The 26,670-nt window shown below is 42.4% G+C and overlaps 1 protein-coding gene across 1 annotated transcript in view; it reads right to left on the reverse strand.

The window, feature by feature from the left end:
* The window catches only part of DNAH12 (dynein axonemal heavy chain 12), a 1,160,754-nt gene that overhangs the window by 726,823 nt on the left and 407,261 nt on the right, over positions 1–26,670 (reverse strand). The window contains 2 exon segments of the mRNA XM_029600929.1: positions 24,658–24,858; positions 25,613–25,798. Coding sequence (XP_029456789.1) covers positions 24,658–24,858; positions 25,613–25,798 — 387 coding nt within the window.

Below are 26,670 nucleotides of genomic sequence, written 5' to 3' on the forward strand. Positions count from 1 at the left end.
TCTGCCAAGCATTTTAAAGGCTCTGGAAAAAGTTCTTGCATCCAGAAAACTCACAAATGATGCGCATTCAGATGCCCAAGGTCTATATGACTATTTTTTATCCTTTCGGGCAGTGGTTTTAGCAACATTCTGGGTAAAAGTGCTTACCAGCTTCGAGGAGAGAAACAAAATACTTCAATCAAGGTCTATTTCTATGGAAATTGGTGTCGCTAACATTAAAGCTCTCTCTGAAGAGATGAAACTGCTTCGAGAAAAGTGGCCTGTTTTACTTTCTGAAGCTAAAGCTGTGGCAGATTGCATGGAGATTCCCAAGGAACTACTGAACCCTCAACAATTGCGGCAAATAAAGTCAAGGCATCATGATGCAATAGATCCTGAAGATCATTTTAAAGCTAATGTCTTCCTTGTGGCAATGGACACAATAATTTCTGACCTTCATCAACGCTTCCAGTCTATGGAGGAAGTCTGCAAGCTATTTTCTCCAATCTTAAAAGTGAGAACAATGAGTGAAGAAGATCTGATGGCATCGACTGAGGAATTGATCTCAGCATACCCTGAAGATTTTACATCATCTTTACTCAGTGAGCTGCAACATCTTCGGAAAGTGTACGAAGCTACATTTCCAGAAGACATGGGTCCCTTAGATTTGCTTAACTCAATCTACAAACTAGAGCTTCAAGGAATATTCGGAGAGGTGTGTATTGCTCTTCGGATTTTCACCACCCTCCCACTTTCAGTGGCGGAAGGAGAGAGGGCATTTAGCAAACTTTCATCAATCAAGAACTATCTGCGTTCTACAATGAGTGAACAACGTCTAAACGGCCTGGCAATTCTCTCTATTGAGCATGAGCTTGCCAGACAACTCAGTTACAAAGACTTAATTAAAGATTTTGCAAATCAGAAAGTAAGAAGACTGATTGCTTCATAAACCTGAATTTGCTGTTATTTCCACTATGAGTCGAGATGGACACAATTCAGTACTCACACTGAACTGCTTTATTGGATAGATCCCACTGGATTTCTCAGATACTGTGCATTTATCTAAGTGATTTGAGTTTGTTGACTTGTTTTTATTTTTTTACACCTATGGTGGAGTTTACACATAGGTATAAACATTGTTGCATATACTTTATCCACTGAATGCTTGTGGCCCAGACATTTTGGCTGTATGGGGCCTCAAAATTCCTGATGGCGGCCCTGTCCAGGGGAGCACTCCCACGTCTACTGTAGCTTGTCACACTGGAGTCTTCAACAGGACCTGACTGGTCAGGTATTGTCTCTGGTCTCCATGTATGCAAGCAAGGGTCACTGTCTGTTCATTTATTTATTTATTTGAAATTATTTATATACCGTCTAACAATAAAATATTGATCAAAACGGTGTACAATGTTCATAAGCAAACAAAAATGAAAAAAATAGAAAAAATACAATCATAAATTATAATAAAGATTAAAAGTTATAAAACACAATTTTAAAATAATAAAAAACTTTAAACTTTACAAACAAGAGATAAAACAATATCAATTCCGCATGACTTTGGAGTACAGAATGAAAAATGATGGATGTGTTAAGGTTACAATAGATCTGTATCTGGGATGGCAAATGCTTTTGAGAAAAGATAGGTTTTTAATGATTTCTTGAATTCTTTTGGGTTTGAAATTTGACTAAGCGGTGTAGGTAATGAGTTCCATATTTGTGGGCCAGCTACTGAGAATGCTCTGTTTCTTGTAATATTTATCAAAACAAATGTCCAATACCCAATGTATTCCAGAAACCCTCACAAGTGCAACACACTCCCAGAAAACAATATAGGTTTCACTGGTCAAATGTTCTCATTTATAATATAACTACATGTGCAATAACCCACATATATTGTTTGTAGGACCCCTCACTCAATGAGTTTGTCTGTCAATCAAACTCATGATTATGGTCATAGGTCCCTTTAATTTATTTTAATTATTGACTTTACATTTTTTTGTTATTTTTTGTAATTTTTTTATTTCTTTCTTGAAATCTTCATAAAAAGCTGACGAACTAAAGCTGACAAACTCCGATATTTATCCCAACACGAGTATATCATTGCAGATCATATTTGAAAATTATCACAAAAGAGTCAATGGAGCAATAATCATCTATACCAGTGGTCCCCAACCCAGTCCTGAGGGCCCACCAGCCAGTCAGGTTTTCAGGATATCCACAATGAATATGCATGAGAGAAAAAGTTGCATGCACTGCCTCCATAACATGCAAATTTTCTCTCATGCATATTCATTGTGGATATCCTGAAAACCCAACTGGCTGGTGGACCCCCAGGACAGGGTTGGGGACCACTGATCTATACTACTTTAGAAACAGTCCCATGTTCATCACAAACTGGATACTGTTGCGACTGTCACTGCTCGACACCCTCACTCCGCCATCTTTACCTCTTTGGCGACTCCCTCCGGGTCTGATGGACAGTTGGCTGCTGTGGTCTCTCCATGCCATCTCCCTCTGGCGTCCCCAGACCAGCTCGATGCTGCAGATCCACCATGTTGCCTGATGACCTACGGCACACGCTCTGATTGAAGTACCAGCAAGGGCGCGAACCTCAGGGGCGTCCTCCTGAGATGACGTCATCCACTTCCAATATTTAAAGGTCTCTAATTGCACTATCAAACTGAGTTAGCAACGGTATTCGTACTGGAACTCCTTATGGAAGGAGATCGTTACCCAAGCTACTCTGCCTCCTCGGCATTACCAGGGGTACCCGCTCCTCGGGGGCATTGCTCTTTTCTTTACTTTCAGATTATAGATAGGAACCGGTACTCGCTCCTCGAGGGCCCATGTTCCTGAATACTCTGAAGATTCTCTTCTGCCTGGAAGCTATTGCTACTAAAAACAATTGTGAGTTACCTTCGCTCTCTCAGAGCTTACCCTGGAACTAGGTACTCGCTCCTCAAGGGCCTAACCCTTTCCAGCTGCTGAGCTTCCTTGATATCTTATGTGAGTCTTGTCATCTAGTTCTGTTCATGAACTCTGCCTACTCACTTTCTATAGTTTCTCAACAGGTCAGCCATCCTGGGATCGCTGTTCCAGTACCTGAGGGACAGCAGCCCTGCCGGTCATATCAGCTCACTACTGCCACCTCTGGTGGTTTCAAAAACCTGTTTAATAAAAGAACTAATGTGTGTCTGTCTCCATACTCAAGCCTAGCCAGTGGTCCTTCTCGGGATATCCTCCTAGGGGCGTGGTTATCTGCCACCGGCCCAGGGATCCACCCACAACTATAACAGATTCATTTCAGATACACCATTGCAGATCAAGTTAGAAATAATCAAAAACAAGTCTGTGGAACAATAATCATCTGAACTGTTTAACAGTCCCGACACGATTGTGTTTCGGACCACCCGGTCCTGCTTCAGGGGAAACCACTCTTTAAAAACTGTACTCCATATCCTGCAGTGACTCCAATTTCGCGCCCTTCCATCAGCATAACTTCCTTCCGTGGCTAAATCAACATCTTTTTCTTGTGGTCTGCATTCAGTTCCGCAGTTTCACAAAAACATGGCAGTACCTCAGGCTTTTTATCCTGAAACCGGAAGTGCATACATCACCTCTAGTCCTCAACCAGGTCGTAACTACAAGGACACAGAAGCTCATTTTCAACTGTTCACGTGACAAACAATACATTGCACAATGTCTGCCTTCTATGTGCAATGTAAAAAAAAGCAAAAATCTTCTATAAAACATTCATAATTTCAGAACAATGTTAGATACAAAAGCCAGGATTCAACCAGGTCCGATTGATTGCACCATAACCCAGGAAGCTACTTCCTTATTATGTGCAAAAGTTCTCAACTACATCCTCTTTCTGAAAACAAAGAAGGAGAAAACAAAAATCGATGTCAAGCATGTATAGGCTCTAAATTCACGAATACCAGTTTATTTTTTCATTCAAACCCTGGGGACACACAGAATGATGTTTAAAAATCCAAAAATGCTCGCGTCTGTTGAGACGAGCTTGGATATCCCCTCCACGGGTACTCATCTGTAGTTTCTCTAAAATAGACCATCGTAAATATGAAAAATTATGTTTGGCCTGTAAGCAATGCTGGACAAGGGAAGCTGTGAGCTTGGAAGTCTTAATACAACTTCTGTGCTCAATCAGTCTAGTATGGATTTTTCTCTTGGTACGCCCCACATAGATCTTATCGCAGAGACATTGTATCACATAAACCACACATTCAGACTCATAGGTAGTTAATACCACCCGATCAACTACAATGTCTAAATTGAGGGATTTCCATTGATTGCCCGTGAGGGCCTGGGCACACATCTCGCATTTTCCACATACTTGATGGCCTCCTATCATCAGATTATCACATGTAGAATCAAATGCAGAGCACACCACCAAATCTCTGATTTTGGTGCCTGCGAAAATGCTAATCTGGGGACAATCTGGAAAACACTGTGCAGGGATAACACCTGCCAATGAGATTTCACAATATTGACCAACTCATTACTGTGAGCAGAATATCTTAATACACATGTCAAATTTTGGGTATAAGGTTTCTGCTTATATTGAAGTAATAAGTCCCTGTTAGCAAATAAAGCACATTTCAATGATTTTTTAATTGCAGATTTGGGTACCCTTTTTGAGAAAACCGTTCACATAGCTCCACAGCTTGTTTCTGAAATTCAGCTTTGTTCGAACATATCCTTCTCAACCGCAAGAATTGGGAGATAGGAAGTCCATCTTTCAACTTTTTAGGATGGTAACTTGAATACCGAATATGAATTCCAAATATGATCTGCAATGATATACTCATGTTGGGATAAATATCGGAGTTTGTCAGCTTTAGTTCGTCAGTTTTTTATGAAGATTTCAAGAAAGAAATAAAAAAATTACAAAAAATAACAAATAAATTTAAAGTCAATAATTAAAATAAATTAAAGGGACCTATGACCATAATCATGAGTTTGATTCACAGACAAACTCATTGAGTGTGGGTCCTACAAACAATATATGTGGGTTATTGCACATGTGGTTATATTATAAATGAGAAAATTTGACCAGTGAAACCTATTTTGTTTCTGTGATGAGTGTGTTGCTCTTGTAATATTTAGACATGCTAGGCGTACTGATGGAATATCTAATAGGTTTTTGTTCAGAGACCTTAAATGTCTGATTGGTTTATAAATTCGAAGAATAGTGCAAAGTCAGATTGAGGCTGGATTATGTAATAGTGAATGTACAATGGTCAGGATTTTATACTGTATTCGAAATTTAAGTAATTGAGCTGAGGAATAGAATTTCCATTTTTTTGGGATTTAATTTTAAGCAGCTATGAGATAGCCACTTGTCTATAATATTTATTGTATAAGGCTACAGTGGATAGAGTTTCTGACCAAGAGTTTTTATAAGGAACGTAAAATTGTATATCGTCAGTATATATTTTGAATTGGACATCGAAAGCTGAAAGAAAGTGACATAATGGAATTAGGTAAATGTTAAAGAGAATAGGTGATAGAGAAGATCCTTGGGGGACACCAGAATGAACTGTGTATGGAGCTGAGGAATGTGAACCAATATTGATCTGATAAGTTTGGTTCGATAGGTAACTTTTATACCAATTGAGTACCAATAATCAATCTGTATTCTTTTGACCAGTTCCCTCCGAGAGTTTTTACACTTCCCGAGTCTACTAGGGCTCGGGTCACCATCTAGCTTCACCAGAACCATGAAGGTTGTAAAGCCCGAGCGGGGAATGTCCACAAACAAGCAGGAGTGAGGGGCCACCAAATTGAGGTCCATAAATTCATCCTCCACTCGATAGCAGTCATGAGCAAAGTGCCCCAACTCTCCACAATTGAAGCAGGTCCCTTTGGGCGTCACTGCTTCTGGGCGTTTACTCATTGCGCCCTCAGGCCCCTCTAATGTGTTATCGGGGTCTCAGGGGGTAGGGAGACTCTCCACTTCTCGGCCAATATAGCGGCTTAGGGATCGGCCCCTCGATTCTCTCCTTCCTTTCTCTAGGCCCTTTATTTGGGAATTCTTCTCTGCTGGAGTAAGCCCACGGCCTGTGTCTGCAGCATCCAAATAACGCTCCACGAGGGAAACCACATCCTTCAGGGTCACCTCTGTCTTTCTCGGCACCCATTCACGCACTTGGGAGGGAGAACGTCCACAAACTGTCCTGCCACGACAGCCTCCACAACTTCGACTCCCCTTTTATTATCGGGTTCTAGCCATCGCCAGCACCGGTCATTTAACTTCTGAGCCAGAACCCGGGGCCTCTCTCCTAGTGTAAAGGTTAAACCCTGGAAACTTTTCCGATAAGACTCCTTAGACAGTCCCAGTATATCGAGTATGGCAGCCTTGACCTCCTGATAGTCTTGGGCTTGCTGGTTGTTAAGGGCCCAGTATGCGGCCTGGGCCTCACCGGTTAAATGTGGGGCCACTCGCATGGCCCACTGGTACCTAGGCCAGGCCATGGCCTCCGCTACCCTCTCAAAGGTGACCAGGAATGCTTCTGGGTCATCTTGGGGCCCCATCTTTGTCAGCCAGATTTCCAGTGTTGGTGGGGGTGGACTCTGTTCTGTGCCGGTATCTACCCCAGTGGACCCTAGTGCTGGTGACCTTTGTAGTAATTGGACGTTAAGCTGTGCTTGGGCTTCCAGGTGTTGTGGCAATTGTTGCTGTAGCTGCTGGGGTGTTGCTCATACTGAGTCTGAGCGGCTGCCCGGTGCTGTTGCTGTCCCTCCACTAGGGCTTGCAGTAACTGCTCCATTTCTCAGGGAGGTTCCTACAAAGGCTATTCCGAGCTCCTGCTTCTTCAAAGCTGGAAACCTTTCCCCTTCTTTCAGGAAAATAAACAAACAAAAGAAAAGCCTGCTTCTCCAGCTCTGACTCACTTCTTTTGTTCCCTCACCCGGCGGAGCTTCTCGCCTTAGCCGGTACCAATAAACAAAAAAAATCCTGTGTGGCTGCCGTTGCAGCCAGGCCCCCCCCCCCCCCAAAAAAAAACATTTTTTTTTGCTAGTGGGGGTCCCTGTCTGTGCAGACGCTTAGAGCAGGTAATACCACCTCTGACACCATATATGATGCCCTTGGAGTGGTCTGTGACTGGAGTAGGCTGGAAAACAGACCAGGCTGGAGCCTGGTCTGCTTTTCACCAGCTTACTTACAGATTTATGTAACAGACAGAAGAAAATGGCTGCTTACCTCAGCAGACTGACAAGCAAAAGAAAACTTCCAAAACAGACACAGCATTTAATTACAGCTTCCTTCTTCCTGGGGCCTCCTTCTTTTTCTCAGGGCCTCACCTTTTTATTCCTTACCTCAGGGAAATGCCCCCACCCGAGGATCACCTTCCTGTCTATCTTAAGATAGCTGGAGCCGGTCCCTTAAGGCAGTCTGAGGCTTTCTGTCATGTACTCTATCACAGGCTCCTTTTTGGGAAGAGTTTTGTTTGTTTGAATAGAGGGTTACTAATGTAAGCTATTTGAAGGTGAAAGTGTAACAGATGGAGTGAGTTTGGCATGGTAATGCGTAAGAAAGCAAAATTGCTTACCTATAACAGGTGTTATCCCAGGACAGCAGGATGTAGTACTCACATATGGGTGACGTCACATGGAAAACTTTCTGTCAAAGTTTCTAGAAACTTTTGACTGGCAGACTGAGCCCACTGAGCATGCCCAGCATGCCATGATCCCTCGAGCCACAGAGATCTCCCTTCAGTCTCGTTTATAGCAATAAGCATTAGCAAAAATAAAATAATAAAACGTTTTGGACCCAACTCCATGGGGTGGTGAGTGGGTTTCGTGAGGACTACATCCTGCTGTCCTGGGATAACACCTATTACAGGTGAGCAATTTTGCTTTATCCCAGGACAAGCAGGATGATAGTCCTCACATATGGGTGATTAGCAAGCTACAGGCTGAGTCATCTTTGTGTTGGACCAACAGTGTACAACTTGTGCAACAGGCACAACAACTGGTGTACTGTTGGAAAAAATGAGGCAGCCTGAAATCACAGCAGGTTGGATGTGGAAGGAGTTGGGATTATACTGGAAATAAGTTCTTTAAGACAGATTGTCCAAAGGCTGAATCTTGTCATCCTTCCTTGTCCAAGCAGAAATGGGCTGCAAATGTGTGAAGAGAGCTCCATGTTGCAGTCTTGCATATGTCAGCAATCGGTACTGAACGGTAGTGTGCTACTGAGGTTGCCATTGCTCTAACTGAGTGCACCTTTACTCATCCCTGGAGAGAAAGGCCTACTTTTTCATAGCAGAAGTCTATACAGTCTGCTAGCCAGTTAGAGAGGGTTTGTTTTCGACTGCCCTACCTGGTTTGTTTTTGTCAAAAGAAAAGAAGAGCTGGGTGGTTTTCCTATGGACTCTAGTGCGATCTAGATAATACTCCAGTGCGTGTTTACAGTCCAAGGTGTGTAAAACTCTTTCACCTTGGTGAGAGTGAGGTCTTGGAAAGAATGTGGGCAAATTTATAGACTGATTCAAGTGGAAATCTGTAACCACCTTGGGAAGGAATTTAGGGTGAGTATGGAGAACCAATCGGTCGTGTAGGAACCTGATATAGGGTGAGTATGTTACAAGTGCTTGTAACTCACTAACTCTTCTGGCAGATGTAATAGCTACTAGGAAGAGAACTTTCCATGTAAGAAATTTAACATCGCAGGAATCTATGGGCTCAAAGGGAGAACGCATGAGCCTTGCTAGTACTACATTAAGGTCCCATTCTGTGTCTGGTGGTCGTAACGGGGGTTAAGTTGAATTAACCTCTCATAAACCTACTGACAAGGGGTTGCGTTGAAATCATGGCATCCCCTACTCCCTTGTGGTAAGCTGAGATAGCACTCAGGTGTATCCTAACTGATGTAGTCTGTAGACCAGTCATAAAGGTGCCAGAGATAGTCTAATAAAGATGATGTGGGGCAGGAAAAAGGATCAATACTTTTTTGTGTGCACCACGTGGTAAACCTTTTCCATTTACAATGATAGGATTTTTGAGTGGAAGGCTTTCATGAAGCTACAAGCACTTGTGAGACATTAGTTGAAAGACTGAGTGGTTGCAGGATCAAGCTTTCAACATCCAGGCTGTGAGGGTAGGGATTGAAGGTTGGGATGGTGCAACCTGCCCTGATCCTGAGTTATGAGAGTAGGTGCTGTGCCCAGGCGAATTGGTTCTCTGATCGAGTGGTTGAGAAGTATGGGAACCCATACTTGTCAAGGCCAATACGGGGCTATGAGTATCATTGACCCATTGTCCTGTTGTAGCTTCACTTGTGTTTGGTTATTAGCAGTATCGGGGGATACGTGTATAGAAGACTAGGGGCGAGAAAAGGAGTCCTTGGCTAACTGGATTCCCTGTTTGTGCAGGGAGCAGAATGTGTCCACTTTGTGATTGATCTCGGATGCAAAGAGGTTGGAATATCTTGGTCGCTACGAAAGGATCCAGGGACCACTCGTGGGGCTGGAACTGATGACTGAGGTGATCTGCAACTACGTTGTGTACGCCTGCTAGATAAGTGGCCCAGAGGAACATGGAATGTGTCAGGGCCCAGTCCCAAATTTGTGCGGCTTCTCGGCAAAAGAGATAAGAGCCTGTACCCCCTTGTTTGTTCAGGTACCACATGGCAAATGTGTTGTCAGTTTGTATTAGAACAGTCTTGTGTGAAAGGCAGTCCTTGAATGCATAAAGCGCATAGCATATAGCTCGAAGCTCCAGGAAGTTGATTTGAAATTTTACTTTGAGTTTTGTCCAAGTACCTTGAGTCTGAGGATTGTCTACATGCGCTCCCCAACCTAAGGTGAATGCATCTGTAGTTAAGGTGACTTGTGGAACTGGTTGTTGGAAAGGTTGGCCTTTGAGCAAGTTGTTCGTGTTCGTCCACCAGAGGAGAGAGGAACGCAGTTGGTGTGTTATCTGAATTGGAGATGACAGTGGTTGAATGGCTTGGAGCCACTGAGATCTCAATATCCATTGCGTTATTCTCATGGCTAATCTGGCCATAGAAGTGACGTGGACTGTGGAAGCCATGTGGCCTAGCAGAGTTAGGAACTGATGGGCTGTCGCTGTTTTCCTTGTGTGCAGAGATTTCGCTAATCTGGAGAGTGTGTATGCTCGGTCTTTTGGGAGGTAGGCTTTTGACATGGTGGTGTTCAATTCCGCTCCAATGAATTGCAGGAGGCAAGATGGTGTGAGATGGGATTTTTAGTAGTTGATTAGAAATCCCAACGAGTGAAGCAGATTGATTGTGAGCTTGAGAGAGTTGGGAGCTCCTTGTCTTGAATGGCTTTTGATGAGCCAGTCGTCCAGACAAGGAAAAACGTGTATACTTTCCTTGTATAAATGGGCCGCTGCCACCACTAGGCACTTTGTGAATACTTGGGGTGCCGAGGCAAGTCCAAATGGCAGAACCCGGTATTGAAAGTGTTGGTGACCCACCAGGAATCACAGAAACTTGCGATGAGGAGGGAATATTGGAATGTGAGCATAAGCGTCTTGAAGATCCAGAGAACAGAGCCAATCTCCTGTCTGAAGAAGAGGAAGCATGGTGCCTAAGGATACCATCCTGAATTTTTCTTTCTGTAGAAATTTGTTGAGATTTTGGAGGTCTAAGATAGGATGTAGGCCTCCTGTTTTCTTTGAAATGAGAAAATAGCGGGAGTAAAATCCTCTGCCCTGCTGAGATCGGGGAACTGGTTCTACGGCCCTGGCTCTCAGCAAGTTGGACAATTCTGTATGTAGAAAAGTGGTATGATCTCTGTGCATCCAAAGAGACTTTGGAGGAGAGTCTATTGGCTGTGTGAGAAAATCCAGATGGTAACCTTGTGTTATAATGGATAGAACCCATTGATCTGTGATTATGGCTGACCAGCTTGGTAGAAAATAGGAAACCCGGCCTCCGACTGGCAAGTTTGGATTCAGGTTCATGGAGAGGCTGCTGTTCCCTGGGATCACTTCAAAAACCAGATGCCTGGCCTGTCTGAGGGGGAGGCTGAGGCCTGGATGTTTTGTTCTGTCTTGATTGACCTCTTTGTGACGGTCTGGATGTTCTACCACGAGAAGGTGATGGATAGTATCTACGTGGTCTGTAGAAAGGTTTCCTTGTATCCTTTCTGGAAGGTCTCCTTATAGAAGATGTCGTTTCCACTGGTATCATGGAGAGTTGGCGTAAAGTCTCACTGTGATCTTTTAGCTGGGCGACTGCTGCTTGCACCTTATCACCAAACAGGTTTTCACCTGTGCAGGGTAGATCTCCTAATTTTTCCTGAACCTCAGGCCTGAGGTCGGAAGCTTTAAGCCATGCCCATCTATGAGCACTGATACCAGTTGTAGCCATTCTAGATGAGGTTTCAAATGAATCATAGGCAGCATGGACTTCATACTTTCCTGCTTCTAGACCCTTATGAATGATGGAGTTGAAAGAGTCCTGATGCTGTTGTGGAAGGGTTTCTGAAAAGTCCAGTATTTGCTTCCACAAATTCTGCTGGTATTGTGTCATATATAGTTGATATGAGGCAATACGAGATAATAAGAGAGAACCCTGGAACATCTTGCAACCTAAGGTATCTAGGAATTTTTGTTCCTTTCCAGGAGGCGTGGAAGAATGTGGTTTAATTCTTTTTTACCTCTTCTGCGCAGACTCTACCACCACCGACTAGTGTGGGAGCAGCAGCTTTTAAATTCCAGGGATATGCTGTACTAAATAGGTGGCATCTGTTCTTTTATTTACAGGTGGCACTGTGCATGGATGCTCCCAAAGATGTCTTTGGAGATCAACTAGAACCTCATGTACAGGTATGGCAACAATCTCTTTAGAAGCTTCAACAAATTGTAGGACTTCTAAGGTTTTATACCTAGTGTCCTCTTCAGTGGCCAGCTGAAAAGGGATCATCTCAGACATCTCTTTTACAAAGTTAGAGAAGGAGAGATCTTCTGGAGATGATTTCCTCCTTTCCTCTGGTGGTGACAGGTCACACAAGATGTCTTCAGTGGGGGAATCGGAGTCTACATCCTCCCAGGTGTCCGAGAATGTGTGTGGACGTGGACTAGCAAGAGGAATGGAAAATGGTATCGATGGAGACTTAGGTTTTGATGGTTCCATTGATGATTTTTGTTTCTTTTTATGTGGCATCGATGGTGGTGGAATAGGCATCGATGGAATCGGTTTTGGAATCGGTCGGTTCGATCCCGATAGACCCGATGGTCCTGGAAGTGGCTGATCAGAATCGGAGTCAGCTTCTGAAGAATCCGGAATCAGCACCGGTGGATCCGGATGTTTAACTGGTGTTTTTGGCCTCGATGGCACCGGTTGAGTTGGCAAGGCACCAAGTAACGAATCGAGCCGAGACAGTAACAGCTGAAGCATCGATGCTTCTGGAGTTGGTGGAGGTATGGGAACCAGCACCATTGGATGGAGGTCACAGAGGGCATCGACTACTGCCTGGTAGATAAATCCATCCAGTTCCTCCCTGATAGTTGATGTGGACAGAGCAACTATAGGGGGTGGCAGAGGAGGCAAAACTGTCTACACTACAGGTCCCTGTGGGGGCTCAGTAACTGGCACCGATGTCGGTGGGGATTGCCTCAGTTCCGGAGTCAATGGCATTGCAGTGTCTTCGAACATAGGCTTTTTAGCTGGTGGGTCGATAGGAACTGAACTCACCCCCCGGATCATACTTGGCGCCGGGCGGTTCCCGTCGATGCCGATGATGGTGCTTTTCACAGTGCTCTTGTTTTTCAAGTGCCGATGCCGACTTTACCGATGCTTTCGATGGAGTTGGGGGTAGCGGGTCCCCACTACCCCCATGCACCTGGCGTGTTTTAAGGATTACCTTTTTCGTAACTCCTGCCGGTGATGACTGTATCAATGACGATGGAATGAGCTGGATATTAAAAAGGTGTTCCATTTTATCTAGATGGGCCCGTCTACCTTTAGAAGTCATCTCGGCGCACTATGGACATGATGAAACTTTGTGTCCGGGGCCAAGGCATAGAACACATTCGATATGTGGATCGGTGATGGACATGTTACGGGGGGCAATTCAGGCATTTTTTTAAAGCCGGTTGCCATCATGAAAGGCCGGACAGCCGTCGACGGCCTGCGATCACCGAAAAAATAAAGAGAAAGTACCAAGCGCAAATATAAATTTTGTCACCGATCGCCAATGAGGGGGTTTATCTAAGAGAAATTATTAGTTTTTCCGTGAGGAAAAGATGTGTGAAAACACACAGGGTTCCTTAACCATGAGGCTAACTGCAGCACAGAAAAAAGAAGACTGAAGGGAGACCCCTGTGACTCGAGGGATCATGGCATACTGGGCATGCTCAGTGTGCCAGTTAACGTTTCTAAAAACCTTGACAGAAAGTTTTCCGTGATAGGGCTCCGTCCAGTGACATCACCTATATGTGAGGACTATCATCCTGCTTGTCCTGGGATAAAGAAAAGGACTAAAGTTATTTAATTTAATGGTTGTATATATATATATATCTGTAAACATAAGAAATTGACATACTGGGTCACACCAAGGGTCCATCAAGCCCAGCATCCTGTTTCCAACAGTGGCCAATCCAGGCTACAAGTATGTAGCAAGTACCCAAACACTAAGTAGATCCCATGCTACTGATGCCAGTAATAGCAGTGGCTATTCTCTAAGACAACTTGATTAATAGCAGTTAATGGATTTCTCCTCCATGAACTTATCCAAACCTTTTTTAAACCCAGCTATACTAACCGAACTAACCACATCGTCTGGCAACAAATTCCAGAGCTTAATTGTGTGTTGAGTGAAAAAGAATTTTCTCCGATTAGTTTTAAATGCTAAAGTAGGTTATTAATTAAAATGATGTCATATCCTAATGATACCAGATGTATCATGCCCCTGTTTTTCTAAGTGTTTGTAGTTAGAGTTAATCATACAGAAATATTTCCTGGACAGTTTTAAATTTAAAGATTTAAAATTACAAAGGACTTATAGTATTTATAGTTTCATGTATTCTAGTTTAAATTTTCTACTTCAACAGCCACAATTATCCCCAGGAGCTAAAATACTTCAGTATGTTAATGATGATCTTGTATTGTCTCACTCATACCAGTTTTCCCTAAGCGATACTGAAGTATTATTTGACAGTTTTTCTAAACCGTCATTTGGAAGTACCATCACAATGATTTACAAATCGGACAATAAAAGTATAAAATAACAAAATTCTAATTCAAATTATTATTAAAATAATACTAAAAAGTAAAATTAATAATAAAATAATAAAATCAATATAAGAACTTAAAACATTACATTAATATAAAATTACTAAAAGAGCATAAAAAGGAAATAAAAGCAGAGTGAAATCATAAAATCATAAATAGTAAGAAAATGCCAACTATTTGCTCTGAGGATCACCTTTCATTTGTTTAAAAGCCTATATGTACAACCAAGTTTTCAGGTCCTTTTTGAATTGTCTGTAATCTTGTTGTAGTCTAAGATTTACAGACATTACATACCAGATTTTAGTCCTGCAAGTGAAATAGCCTTATCCCTGACCTGTGTGAGATGTGCTGTTTTTACCGAAGGAATTGGTAGTAAGCCTTTGTTTGCTAATTGTAGCACCCTTTGAGGTGTGTGTAAGCGATTTGTAGTGTTAAGCCAACCTGCGTGCTCATCATATATTAGTTTATGTAATGTACTGAGAACTTTACACTGTATACGGTATTCAACTGGAAGCAAATGTAATCAGTTAATACTGGTGTAATGTGGTCATTTTTCCTGCTGCCGGTTAATACTCTTGCCGCTGCATTCTGTAGAATTTGTAGTAGTCTAATGGTGAAAGCTGGTAGACCCAATAAAAAATGAGTTACAATAATCGGTACTGACGAATATTAAGCACTGCAGAATAGTTCTAAAGTCCTTAAGTCTAAGTAATGGTTTAAGCCATTTTAATATCATTAGTTTCCCATAGCCTTCTCTTACTTTATGTGTTACATGTTGTTTTAGACTAAGCTCATTATCGATTATTACTCCAAGATTGCATACCTTATCGGACAGTTTAACTGTTAGATTGTCGTTAATCACTATTGGTGTTTGAATAATCTGTAAGGCCTTTCTTTCTCAGTGAAAGTAGTGCTATGTTTCCTGCATTCACTAGGTCTTAAGGTATCAAAAGGAAAACTTCAACTGTGTGAAATGCAGGTAAAATATTTGGGTTTGCTGCTGTCTAAAGAAGAGAAATGTATGACTTCTGAGCGTGTTGAAGCAGTTTTAAAGGTATAGGTCCCTACAATATTAAAACAGTTAAGAGTATTTCTGGGAATAGTTAACTTCTGAAGAATGTGGATTCCTGATTTCACTTGTTTAGACAGAATTTTTATCAATTTCTTCAAGAAAGAGATAAACCACAAGGAGCAATACATATCTCAGAGTGGACCAGCAAAGCAAAACACTCATTTCAATCTCTGAAAGCAGCTCTGACTGATGCCCCAGCTTTAGACCTCCCAGATTACAAAAAGGATTTTTATTTGACATGTCACGAAGTTGCAGTTGTAGCATTTGGGGAGGTGACCCACGATCATGGGGGTAAAAGAAAACCTATCGAGTATTACTCAGCCTAAAGTATGAAATTCTTTTGCAGTCAGGAAATATAAACTTTCATCACTTTTCTGCTCTCTCACCTGCTACCTTTTTACCAGAAATAATTGATTTAGAAACATCAGATCATGACTGCATAATGGTAATGCAGTATGAATTATAATACAGGAAAGGCTTAAAATATGTCCCTATTTCTAATGCTGATGCCGTTTTGTTTTGTAGATTGCTCCGCTCTCCATGATGATACAGGTTCACTGAAGGTTGGATATGATGCGTGTATCCAGTGGGAAATGGTGGAAGCTGGACCTCTCACCCATGCCCATTCACCACAAACAGCAGAATTGGTTGCCTTTACTAGAGCCTGTATAAGGGAAATGGGCTTATGCCTCACTGTCTATACAGATTCTTGCAATGCATTTAAGGTTGGTCATGATTATGGCGCTCTGTGGAGAATGAGGGGATTTCTAACTGCCTCAGGTAAAGTAGTTAAGAATGGTTCATTTGTTAAAGACTTGCTAGATGCAATTCAACTGCCCTCTGAACTGACTGTGCTGGGCACAGCAAAGAAGACTTAAATGCACAGCAAAGAAGACTTAGACAGGCAACAACCTGGCAGATCCGACAGCTACGTTTGCAGCCTTAAGTTACACTGTGGGAGTTGTTGGACACCAACTAATGTTACAGAAACAGCCTAGTGACAATGCAGATTTTAATTTTGACAATTTGGTTCTCTGGCAAGAACAGGATACGGATTATTGGAAGCAATGGGCAAAAAGAGGGGGGCCACAGTAAAAATTAAAGCATAGGATAAATTGAGATTTGGCCCAAATGGTGACATAGTGGCCCCCCATAATTTGTGTTGCCCAATATTTTACTCACAATATATCAGACATCTAATGCAGCTCCTTCAACATTGATCGCCATTTTTTTCAGCATTGTTGGGGTATGATTTCAGTGATCAAGGCTTTGGGCACTACAATATGTTCTCTCAGTGTATGCCATGCACTTTATACAAGGTATCCAAAGTTTTGGTCATCACACCTGCACATTTAAAATTCCCTTTGGGCCCCTTTTTACAAATCCAGATTGATTTCCTTGAATTATATTTGTACCAGAATTATAAATATGCATCACAATGATTTGCTATTTCTCAGGGTGAGGGGAGGCTTTTCCTGTGGTATAGGTGGACGCCATATCTGTGGCTAAGATTTTATTAAGAGAATTTATCCCAAGGTATGGGATCCCAGAGTCAATTTATAGTGATCAGGGGACACATTTTGTAAATGACATAGTTCCTGACATAGAACAAAAAGGTTCATTTCCAATATGAAAACCATCAAATTAACCTTGGAACAAAAATAAGAGATCTCGGCATTTACTTAGATCCAGAATTGAATTTTAAAAAACATGTAGCAACCAAAACCAAAGAAGGATGTAGTAAATTATTAATGTTGAGAAGGTTAAAACCTTTACTACACCTGAATGATTTTAGAACTGTACTTCAATCTCTTATTTTTATGGGCACTGATTATTATAACGTACTGCTTCTTGGTCTTCCCCAATCCATCTTACGACCCCTACAAATGCTACAAAATTCTGCAGATAGGATATTAACCGGTTCACATAAACATGATCATATTACTCCAATACTAAAAGATTTACATTGGTTACCTATTGAAAAACCGATCCATTATAAAACATTATGTATTCTACATAAAGCGATCCACGGAGATCAGGTGGAATGGCTAAATGTATCCATACGGCTTCATACACCACAGCGAAATTTAAGATCAGCTAACAAAGGGCCTTCTATCAATACCATCAATGTCCTCAGCCAAACTGACATTGGTCAGAGAGAGAGCAATATCTCTTGCAGGTCCCAAACTATGGAATACACTGCCGATGAAACTAAGGCTCGAAACTAAACTCACTGATTTTAGGAAAATGCTCAAAACTTGGCTTTTTATCCAAACTTTTAATGACGGCACAGACTAATCGAACTTTGAATCACTTCAACATGCATTTACAAACAAACAAGACAATGTTTTATTTTTTATTTTGACAATTCGCTTTTAATTGTACTGTTTATTGTTTAGTTTTTAACATTGTATTAAGAATTAGAGTTTACGTTAAAGTATTGAGTTTATTTGTAATTTTTAGTTGTACTGAATTTTTATTATTTTATCTTATGCACTGTTTTTATATGTTTAATGTAAACCGGTATGATTTACATCGGATGCAAGAATGTCGGTATATAAAAACTAAAAATAAATAAATAAATAAATACATAAATATTTAATGTAATTATTGTAAACCAATGTGATGGTATTTTCCAAACACCGGTATAGAAAAACTCAAACAAATAAATAAATAGTATCATTAAGTAAGGCTCTAGATATATCCCTCAGGTTTCACACCCCGTATAGACCACAAGCCTCAACTATTATAGAGAATTTCAATGGCAGGTTAAAAACTAAGTTGAGTATTATAATGGCTTCAGCAAAATTGACCTGGATAGGGGCCCTCCCTTTAGCATTAATGGCCTTAAGGACATCGCCACATTCAAAGACAGGAATCACTCCATTCGAGATAATTACTGGAAGGCCGATGGCTGTCGATCCTATTCCAAAACCTTCTACTGCTCTTATATTTTCTCAGGAGGAGTTTCTGAATCATCACCTGTTTACCTTACAGAAAGTATTGACTTCACACAAGCATCTTTTTCTCCAGTGGACCCTGTGCCTACTGAGAGTGTGCAACAAAGTGATTTTGTTTTTCTGCAGATTTTTCAGCGAAATAATTCTCTGGCCCTTTGAGGTACTATTAACATCACATTCTGCTGTAAAATTAGAAGAACACCCTATGTGGGTACATCTATCACAGTGTAAGAAAGCCTACAGTGCTGAGTTAACAGGAAGCACCTAATCATTGACTTTGTAGCCCTTGGCCTTTGCTACCATGTAAAGACTAATTCTGGCTCTCCAGCAACATGATATTGCTTCCGTTCCTGATATGTTTGCACTCCACAGTAGCATGGCCATATTTGGACCATATGTGCAGACTTACCTGAGCTATACTAAAACATTGACGGAGCCTCTGAATCTATGACTGTTGGCTATGCTACCATTTGAAGTCATGGCTCTGGATTTACTACAATTCCTTTTAATGAATCTTCCATCCTTAACTGAGCCACCTACCTTGCACCCATTGCTGTCTCTCTCACCCATTCTAACCCTTATGCCCTGCCTCTATGCTCCAAACAAGCAGGCTGGTGTTTTGAACCTGAGAATGCCACACTTTGGGCAACCTGTACTGACAGAATGACAGTGACCAGAAGACAGGGTCCTTCTGTGCGGTGAAATACCACTTGTTGCAAGTTTGGACCCTTGGACCAAGGTGAGGATAGTGCTACCCACAGGGAGGAGCCCTACAGGTCCTCACTGTCAGTATGCGGAACTGGCTGGGGCAGAGACCCAACAGAAGCTTCACTATACCAGCCCATGTAACCCGCAGGTTGAGCCTTTGGGTGCCAGGGCTGGCTGGATTTAGGCATGAGCCTTTGGATGGTGAAGGATCTGTCGCAGATGTAGAAGGCCAGCAAGAAGACACATTAGTTCAAACAGAGGTCGAGGCAGGCAGCAGACAGCAGAAATGAGGACAAAACTGAGGTCAGGGCAGGCAGCAATCCAATGAAGTCAAAAGGAAGTCCAAAGTCAGCTGAGAATCCAAAACAAAGATGAAGCTGGGGTCCAAGACAAGGTCCAAAGCCGAAGAGTAAATCCAGAGGGAGGAAGGCAAGGCAGGACAGCAAGGAAAGAAGACTGACAAGGAATCACCAGACGAGGACACAGGACCATGGAAGACACAGGAACAGGAACCAGGATTCAAAGACAGGACGCAGGAACATAAGCAGGAGCAGGAACCAGGAACAGTGTGACAATCAGCTACTCACAGGAGTTTGACCTATTGCCAAGGCAGCTAAAGTGGGGCAGAGCAGGCCTTAAATAGTGGCAGGCCTGTGATATCATCTGGATGTGCCGCGGGACTTTTCCCACCACAAGCGCTTTAAAGCTGGCTCAGCTGCGAGAGCACATGCCTAGGGACGCTCTCTCAGCTGAGCAGCATCCCTCGCAGGCTACGTCGGGCCTACACAGCAGTCGGCTGTGTTTTCACTGGTTGGTGCCCTGGGAAGCCCCACCTGGTCCAGTGTTGCAGGTAAGAGTGGCCAGTCGTGGGAGGGACCCGCAGCCAGCCAAAAGCAACACCACTTGTCTACACGATGGAACTTTTTGCATATATGCTTTGATCATGAACTAAACATGACTGTCTATTTGTACAAGGTCAACAAAAAAATGGTGGCCTTTCCTGGAGCACATCCTTCGTATTGTGGGGCCTATCAAAACAAATGTCCCACCTATCCTTCATGCTTTAACAGGACTCTGCCCCATTGTGATTATGGTTGGAGTAGTGATCCAGTACACTCCATTCATCAGTTGTGCCCTATGGAAGCTGGAAACCCCATCCGAGGGACATGTTCCAAAGGTTATGGGTGCAACCTCAGGTGTACTGGTAATTACACTCATGATGAGTATACCCCTTCGTCCATGTTCCTGCTTGCAAAGGCTTACATTGCAGCACAAGGTTGCTCATTATTGGGCCTTCCTGTTGTCACCAGAAGAAACATCTCAAAAATCTACTTTGCCACCTCTGAGGTAAGAGGAAATGACAGCAGGTTATCTATTTATAATATTTCAGGACTGTGGTTCTTTGCACCATGGGGAGCAGTAAAGACTATTTCCTTTTAATACTACTGCTCAATTCTCTTTTGGATATATTGTCCCTCTGTTCTCCCTAAACAAGGATCATTGGAACTGGCTTACTTCTAAGAGAAGACGGCAGGCTCTGCTGGACTTTCAATTGGACAATGACCCTTCTCATCATATTTTAAGGACTTTTTTTTTCCTGGTTCTAGAGTTTTTTTGAACTTGAAAATACTTTAAAAAATCTTTCTGCCACTGTGGAAGTCACTATGAATGAGCAATGAAAATTATAGGATTAATGCAACAAGAGTTCAAGTCTCTTAAAGAAGTAGTTTTAGATAATTGTATGGCTTTAGATATGTTACTTGCAGACAAAGGAGGGGAGTCTGTCAATTTATTAATTCTTCTTGCTGCTCCTATATTAATAATGATGGAAGCATTATTATGCAGACCATAGATATTTTGCTATCAACTCTAACCCATTTACTGACACTGAGAACCCCACCTGGGATTTCTTGGGTTTAGGTAGAATCTTGGGAACTTTTGGTCAAAAGTTATTAATAATGCATATTACTGTGATTGTATTTCTTCTCATTTTGTGTGTATCAGTTCAATGTATATTAATGCTATGCAAAAGAAGCATCCCTAAAATAATGCTCTCAGCAACTCTTGCAGTGCCCCAGGACACCTCCTTAAATGAAGAATTTGGTAAATTATGTGCAATGAGTAAGCATAAATTAGAAGCCCATTAGTCTGGCTCCTTCCCGCTGTTCTGGACTTCAACAAGGGACTGAAATAGTTAAAATGCTTTAGATCTTTTTCAATAAAGAATTTCAAAGTGAAATATATTGCTGGTTTAAACGTCTGCACTATGAAGACCCAGAAGCAGCATGAGTTGTCTGGTACAAGATAAGGATGGACAAATGTTTCATTGCTTCCTTTCAGGCCGATACAGTAAAGCGCGGCCACAGTTACCCCATTTCTAACCCGCTGTGTACTCACAATTTGGCCGCGTAAGTCTAACCCGCGATTCACTATCTGTTTTTACCGATCCTTACCACTACTTTAACTCGACGCGTTTCCCTTTCCGCCCTCGGCATGTATATGTATGTAAACGATCCGATTAGCTATTCCCTCCCATACAGTAAAGTGCGCCCCGACTATCGCCTTTTTAACCTGCTATCTTGTCGCGTCTTTAACCTACTAATTTACCGCCTACCCTGACACTGGCGTTAGTGTGGTGAACTTAGCCGCCCAGTCCCAAACAACCCAATCCACAAAAAAAAATGCTTCTCGCACTTAGCCGCACAGTCCCAAACCAACCCAATCCACAGAAAAAAAATGCTTCTCGCACTTAGCCGCCCAGTCCCAAACCAAACCAACCCAAGCCCCAGCAGAGAGAGACAAAATTTCACAGTCCCAAACTTTCCCCCAGCCCCCGCTCACCTGCCCTGGCTGCGGCCATGCAAGCCCCCAGCAGCAGCAGTAGAAGTAGAAGGGGGGCGAGAGAGAGCGGCTTCAGCAGCCCCGCCGGCCAAGGTGAATACGTGCACGCCTGCAGGTCCAATATGGGCACTCAAGGCAGCGAAGGCGCATGCGCACACGCCGTGACCTCCGACGTCCAGCCTTCGCTGCCTTGAGCGCCCATATTGGACGTACAGGCGTGCACGTATTCATCCTTTGCCGGCGGGGCTGCTAAAGCTGCTCTCTCTCGACGCCCTTCTACTGCTGCTGCTGGGGGCTTGCGTGGCCGCGGCCAGGGCAGGTGAGCGGGGGTTGGGGGAAAGTTTGCCCGGGACTGTGAAATTTCATCTCTCTCTGCTGGGGCTTGGATTGGTTTGCGCCGGGCACTAACGCACCTCTTTCTACCGCACCTTACTGTATCGGCCTGTTTGTGATTGAAAAGGGAGGCTGTAAATGTAATCTCCCTCAAGATGTTTTCAAGGTTAAATTAGCTTTCCCAGAGTAGTTAGGGATTCAAAAGTCTTCATCCTTTCATCTTCAAACAAAAAGTGCTTATCTTAACATTTTGTCTTGCCATCTCAATTTGGAGTCAGTCAGCTTTTCAAGCTGACTCCCCATGCACATGTAACAACAATAAAAGGGTTAACCATAAAAAGAAACTCCAGTCTCTAGTTCGTTATGGTTTTTTGTAGCTTTTTTCACAACATTATCGAATAGTCAGTTGTGAGACTTATCTTTCACCATACAACCTCTCTTCTCAAATAATGACATTGGTTCCCTATCCAGTTCCGCATACAGTACAAGCTCTTCTTACTCACTCACCACAGCCTTCGCTTTGCAGCTCCTCACTACCTCTCATCTGTCCCTACATCCCTCAGAAATCCACAAATCAGGCAAGTCACTCTTATCTCTTCTCCTTTTTTCACCAATTCCCAACTCCATGCTTTCCACTATTTGCATTTGAATTGAGGTGTCATGCTTTCTATCCTTATTCAAATCCAGGGTAAAAACCCACCTTTTGGAGACTGCTTTTAAATCTTAAACCCTGATTATTTAGCTCACGCTTTGTAAAATTTGACTGTATGCACATACATTTTTTGGAAAATTTTGGGCAAACCAAATAGCAGGTGTAACGTGGGGCAGATTTTCAGAGCAGACATATGTGTATAAGTAACATTGTAAATGACAGTAGAAAAATAACCATCCAGTCCATCCATTCTGCACAGTCATTCTGTCCACACTGCTAAGGATATAACCCACCTGCCAGACAAAGGGTGTGACCTCCGGCAAGACTTATTTATCCAAGTTGATCTTTTTTGTCTTCCTCCACTTGGAACATTGGTGTAACTTATGTGTGTGTTTGTTGCACAAGTTATGTGGAATGTTTGTCATTTACCCTCCCAATGATGTTCAAAAAATAGATTATAATATAATAAAAATACATATGTAATCCCCCATTCAAACCAAGCTTGGACAATGTGGTATCTTCTGCTGGGAGCTGCTGGGGTTTCACAGGGTTCTTCCAATGGGGATGGGGTAGGGGGGAAGTTATGCTTAAAGTTCCTTAGGCTAATGGGCAAGAACAAAAAACCACAATCCAAACCAGCTTGTATTCTTCCAAAAATAAACCATTTTTGCAGGCACTTTGGGGCAGATTTTCAAAGCCCTATACGCATAAATCCAGGAGGATTTACGCGCATAGGGGGGTTATGCGCGCCGGGCCTATTTTCAAAAGGCCCAGCGGCACGCATAAAGCCCCAGGATGCGTGTAAGTCCCCAGGCTTGAAAAAATGGGCGCTCCAGGGGCGGTGAGGGCGTGGCCAGAGGCCTTTCCACGGCCGCTGGGCCAGGGGATCACGTGCCGGCACTTGGTCTCCCCGAGAGCTCGGCGCGCACAAGTTGCACTAGTGTGCACCCCCTTGCGCGCGCCGACCCCTGTGCGCACATGTTATAAAATTGGGTGTACATTTGTGCATGCCGGGTAGCACGCACAAATGTAGGCCACGCGCGTACCTTTTAAAATCTGCCCCTTTATGAATAGTAAATAGTTGATAAAAACCAAACTTCTTCCGTATGAATTAAGCCCAAACATTCATATAAATACTTCATAAGTACTCAGAGGCTTCCACATACCCCTGCTTACAAGGATTTTCCTAGACTTTTTGGAATCTCCTTACAGGCACCTAACTATTCCTGGTTAATATCCTCCTCTCCTGAAACCTCTGAATATACAAAATAGGGCAGCTGGCACATAAATGATATTCTTTTCACGTGTGTGGCTCTATTCTGAATTTTCACTCATAGGACCTCTCTCTAGAAGCTCCTGATAACTACTTTCTTGGGTAACAAAATCTCTGCAGTTATAGGCACTCTGGAAATAATACTCTGCGAAGTATCTTTCCATTCCTTCATAACACCTAGATCTGGGAAACTTCCAAATGACCAAGAAACCTGTGATAGACTTCTCCTCACTGTGATCTCACCAAGATTCCACCTATAGCCCTTCATGGCTGCTTCAAGCATTCACTCCCTCTTGTGTAGCTCCAAGGACCCATAGCTTGAGCCCTAGACTACTTCAGAAAGAAGATCCCAGAAATTTTGGCACTCTTGGTTTTATTCTTTCTCCCAAACCTCAAGCACAAACCACTGGGGTGTACCTAACCAACACTACACTTCCTCTGGCCTCATAGCTATGTGCTCTTAGGAAAGCACATGCTCTAGAGTATGGGACCTGCAGTACCCTTATATATGGACTAATAAATGAAATACAGTGGAAATATATAATTAAAGAATTCATGTGACATTATAAAGCACAAATGAAAATACAAAAATCAGTATTTATGTACCTTGATTTCTTCCTCAAATGGTTTAATGAATGGTGATCCTCTCATTGTTTGAGTTTTTACAATTTGATCATCTAGAGTTGTCTGAATCTCATCTACTGCAGAGAGGATGGAGACTCCGGTTTCCCGATATAGGCTTGTATTGAAGTAAATGGTATCCCAAATTTCTACCATTGTATGCATTGCTTTCTCCAGTGAGAACTCCTATACAAAGTAGCAAATGACTTTGACATAGCACAAATCAGTTGTGGAGAATTATTAGTATTTTCATATCATTTGACTGGCCACAGTCTATTTTTTTTTTTTCATCTAAATTTCCAATGCATTATTTTTCCCTCCAGTTTTCTTCTTTTCCTATGACTTTCATCCATTTGGAATCTGCTCCAACCTTGCTTACTGCAATTTATGATAGGGAGTCCTTTATTTTGCACCTACTCAGATTTTTTTTCTCCTTTTAAGGCAACGTCCCTTCCCCTCTTTAGCCCAGCCAACGTTCCCTCCAGAATCCAGCAGACATGCAACCTTAATCCAGTTAGTAAGTACTCCTATTAAAAAAAATGACTGAGTTATGCTCCCCTGTGGGCTAAAAACATTACCTCTGCAGCATTCCCAATCCCTGATGACCTGAACTGCAGAAACCAGATCCAGGGATCAACTCCAGATCTGCACACTGCTACTGCACCAGTGTGCTGGCCCACACTATAATCTTTAATTGCAAGTAAAGACCCTGCCACAGAGTTGAACTAGTAGTTTAAAGCAACATTTTTAGAATAAAAATTCTGCTGTGTCTGATAGAATAATTATAATGGAGCTTAATCCTGGAAGCCAAGGTAGGTGGCTCTGTATTATCCACTGAAAAACAGAATTCAGAAATATCACTTGTATAAGTATACGGCATTTTATAAGAAAATATTTTAAATATTTAGTTAACATTTCTAAAGACATATTTATCACTTACCTTGCTTGCCCCAACACTTATTAATTCAAATTTCTCCATGTATGGGCCAAGGCTTTGCTTTAAAACTTTCTTTAGAGTTGTTCCCGAGTCTGGTGTTAAATCATAGCCTACAATTTCTGACATCTGTTGCCAATGACGAGCCCTAATTCCTGGATTGCAGAGGATCGTCACCAAAGGGATGTTTTCCTGGTTGAGGAAAAGTATTTCCATAGTTAAGTTTATACTAACTCTGAAACAATCTCAATCTGCCATATTTGCATTTTAATATTTTAGATAGACGAAATCTGCTATATTTGGATTTTAATATTTTAGGTAGACGAAGCTTGAGACTCTACCACACAGGATTCCTCAAGCAGGTATAAGGAGAAATTACTACTTACCTGATAATTTTCTTTCCTCTAATGAGGGCAGACCAATTCCCACCAGTGGGTTATGCACCTCTGTCAGCAGATGGAGACAGAGTAAGAAGCTGATGTCACGGATATATAGTCCAGATAGCCCACCATTTATTAAATCCTCTGGAAAAGCCAAACTGTGGACAAACTGAATAAACTCAAAAATGATTATTAACAATCAACCACTCATGCTTCCAACCAATAGGGAACATTGAGCTTAGCCAAAAGAATAAACTTATTTACTAAAGTGAGGGGCTGGTTAATCCACTTAGCAGTCTTCAATGAATATTAGTAAAAACATTCTGCATGTCTGCACCAAAAAGGCGAACCAAAGGTAAAAATGCAGCAGCCGAGGGCGGGTCAGGTATTGACCTGCCCTCATTAGAGGAAAGGAAAGTATCAGGTTAGTAGTAATTTCTCCTTCCTCTGCATTCAGGCAGGCCAATTCCCACCAGTGGGATGTACCAAAAAACTACTCCCGAACAGGTGGGAGGCTGCCCGCAGGCCAGTCAACACTGCCGAGTGAAAGCTGCATCCTCCTGAGTCTGAACATCCAAGCAATAATGCTTGGAAAAGGTGTGCAATGAGGACCGCGTCGCCGCTCAGCAAATCTCAACAGGCTACAATAAATGAAGTTCCACACACGATACAGCCTGAGCCTTC

This window comes from Rhinatrema bivittatum, chromosome 4 (genome assembly GCF_901001135.1).
Source record: "Rhinatrema bivittatum chromosome 4, aRhiBiv1.1, whole genome shotgun sequence".
In the NCBI taxonomy this organism is placed as follows: domain Eukaryota; kingdom Metazoa; phylum Chordata; class Amphibia; order Gymnophiona; family Rhinatrematidae; genus Rhinatrema; species Rhinatrema bivittatum.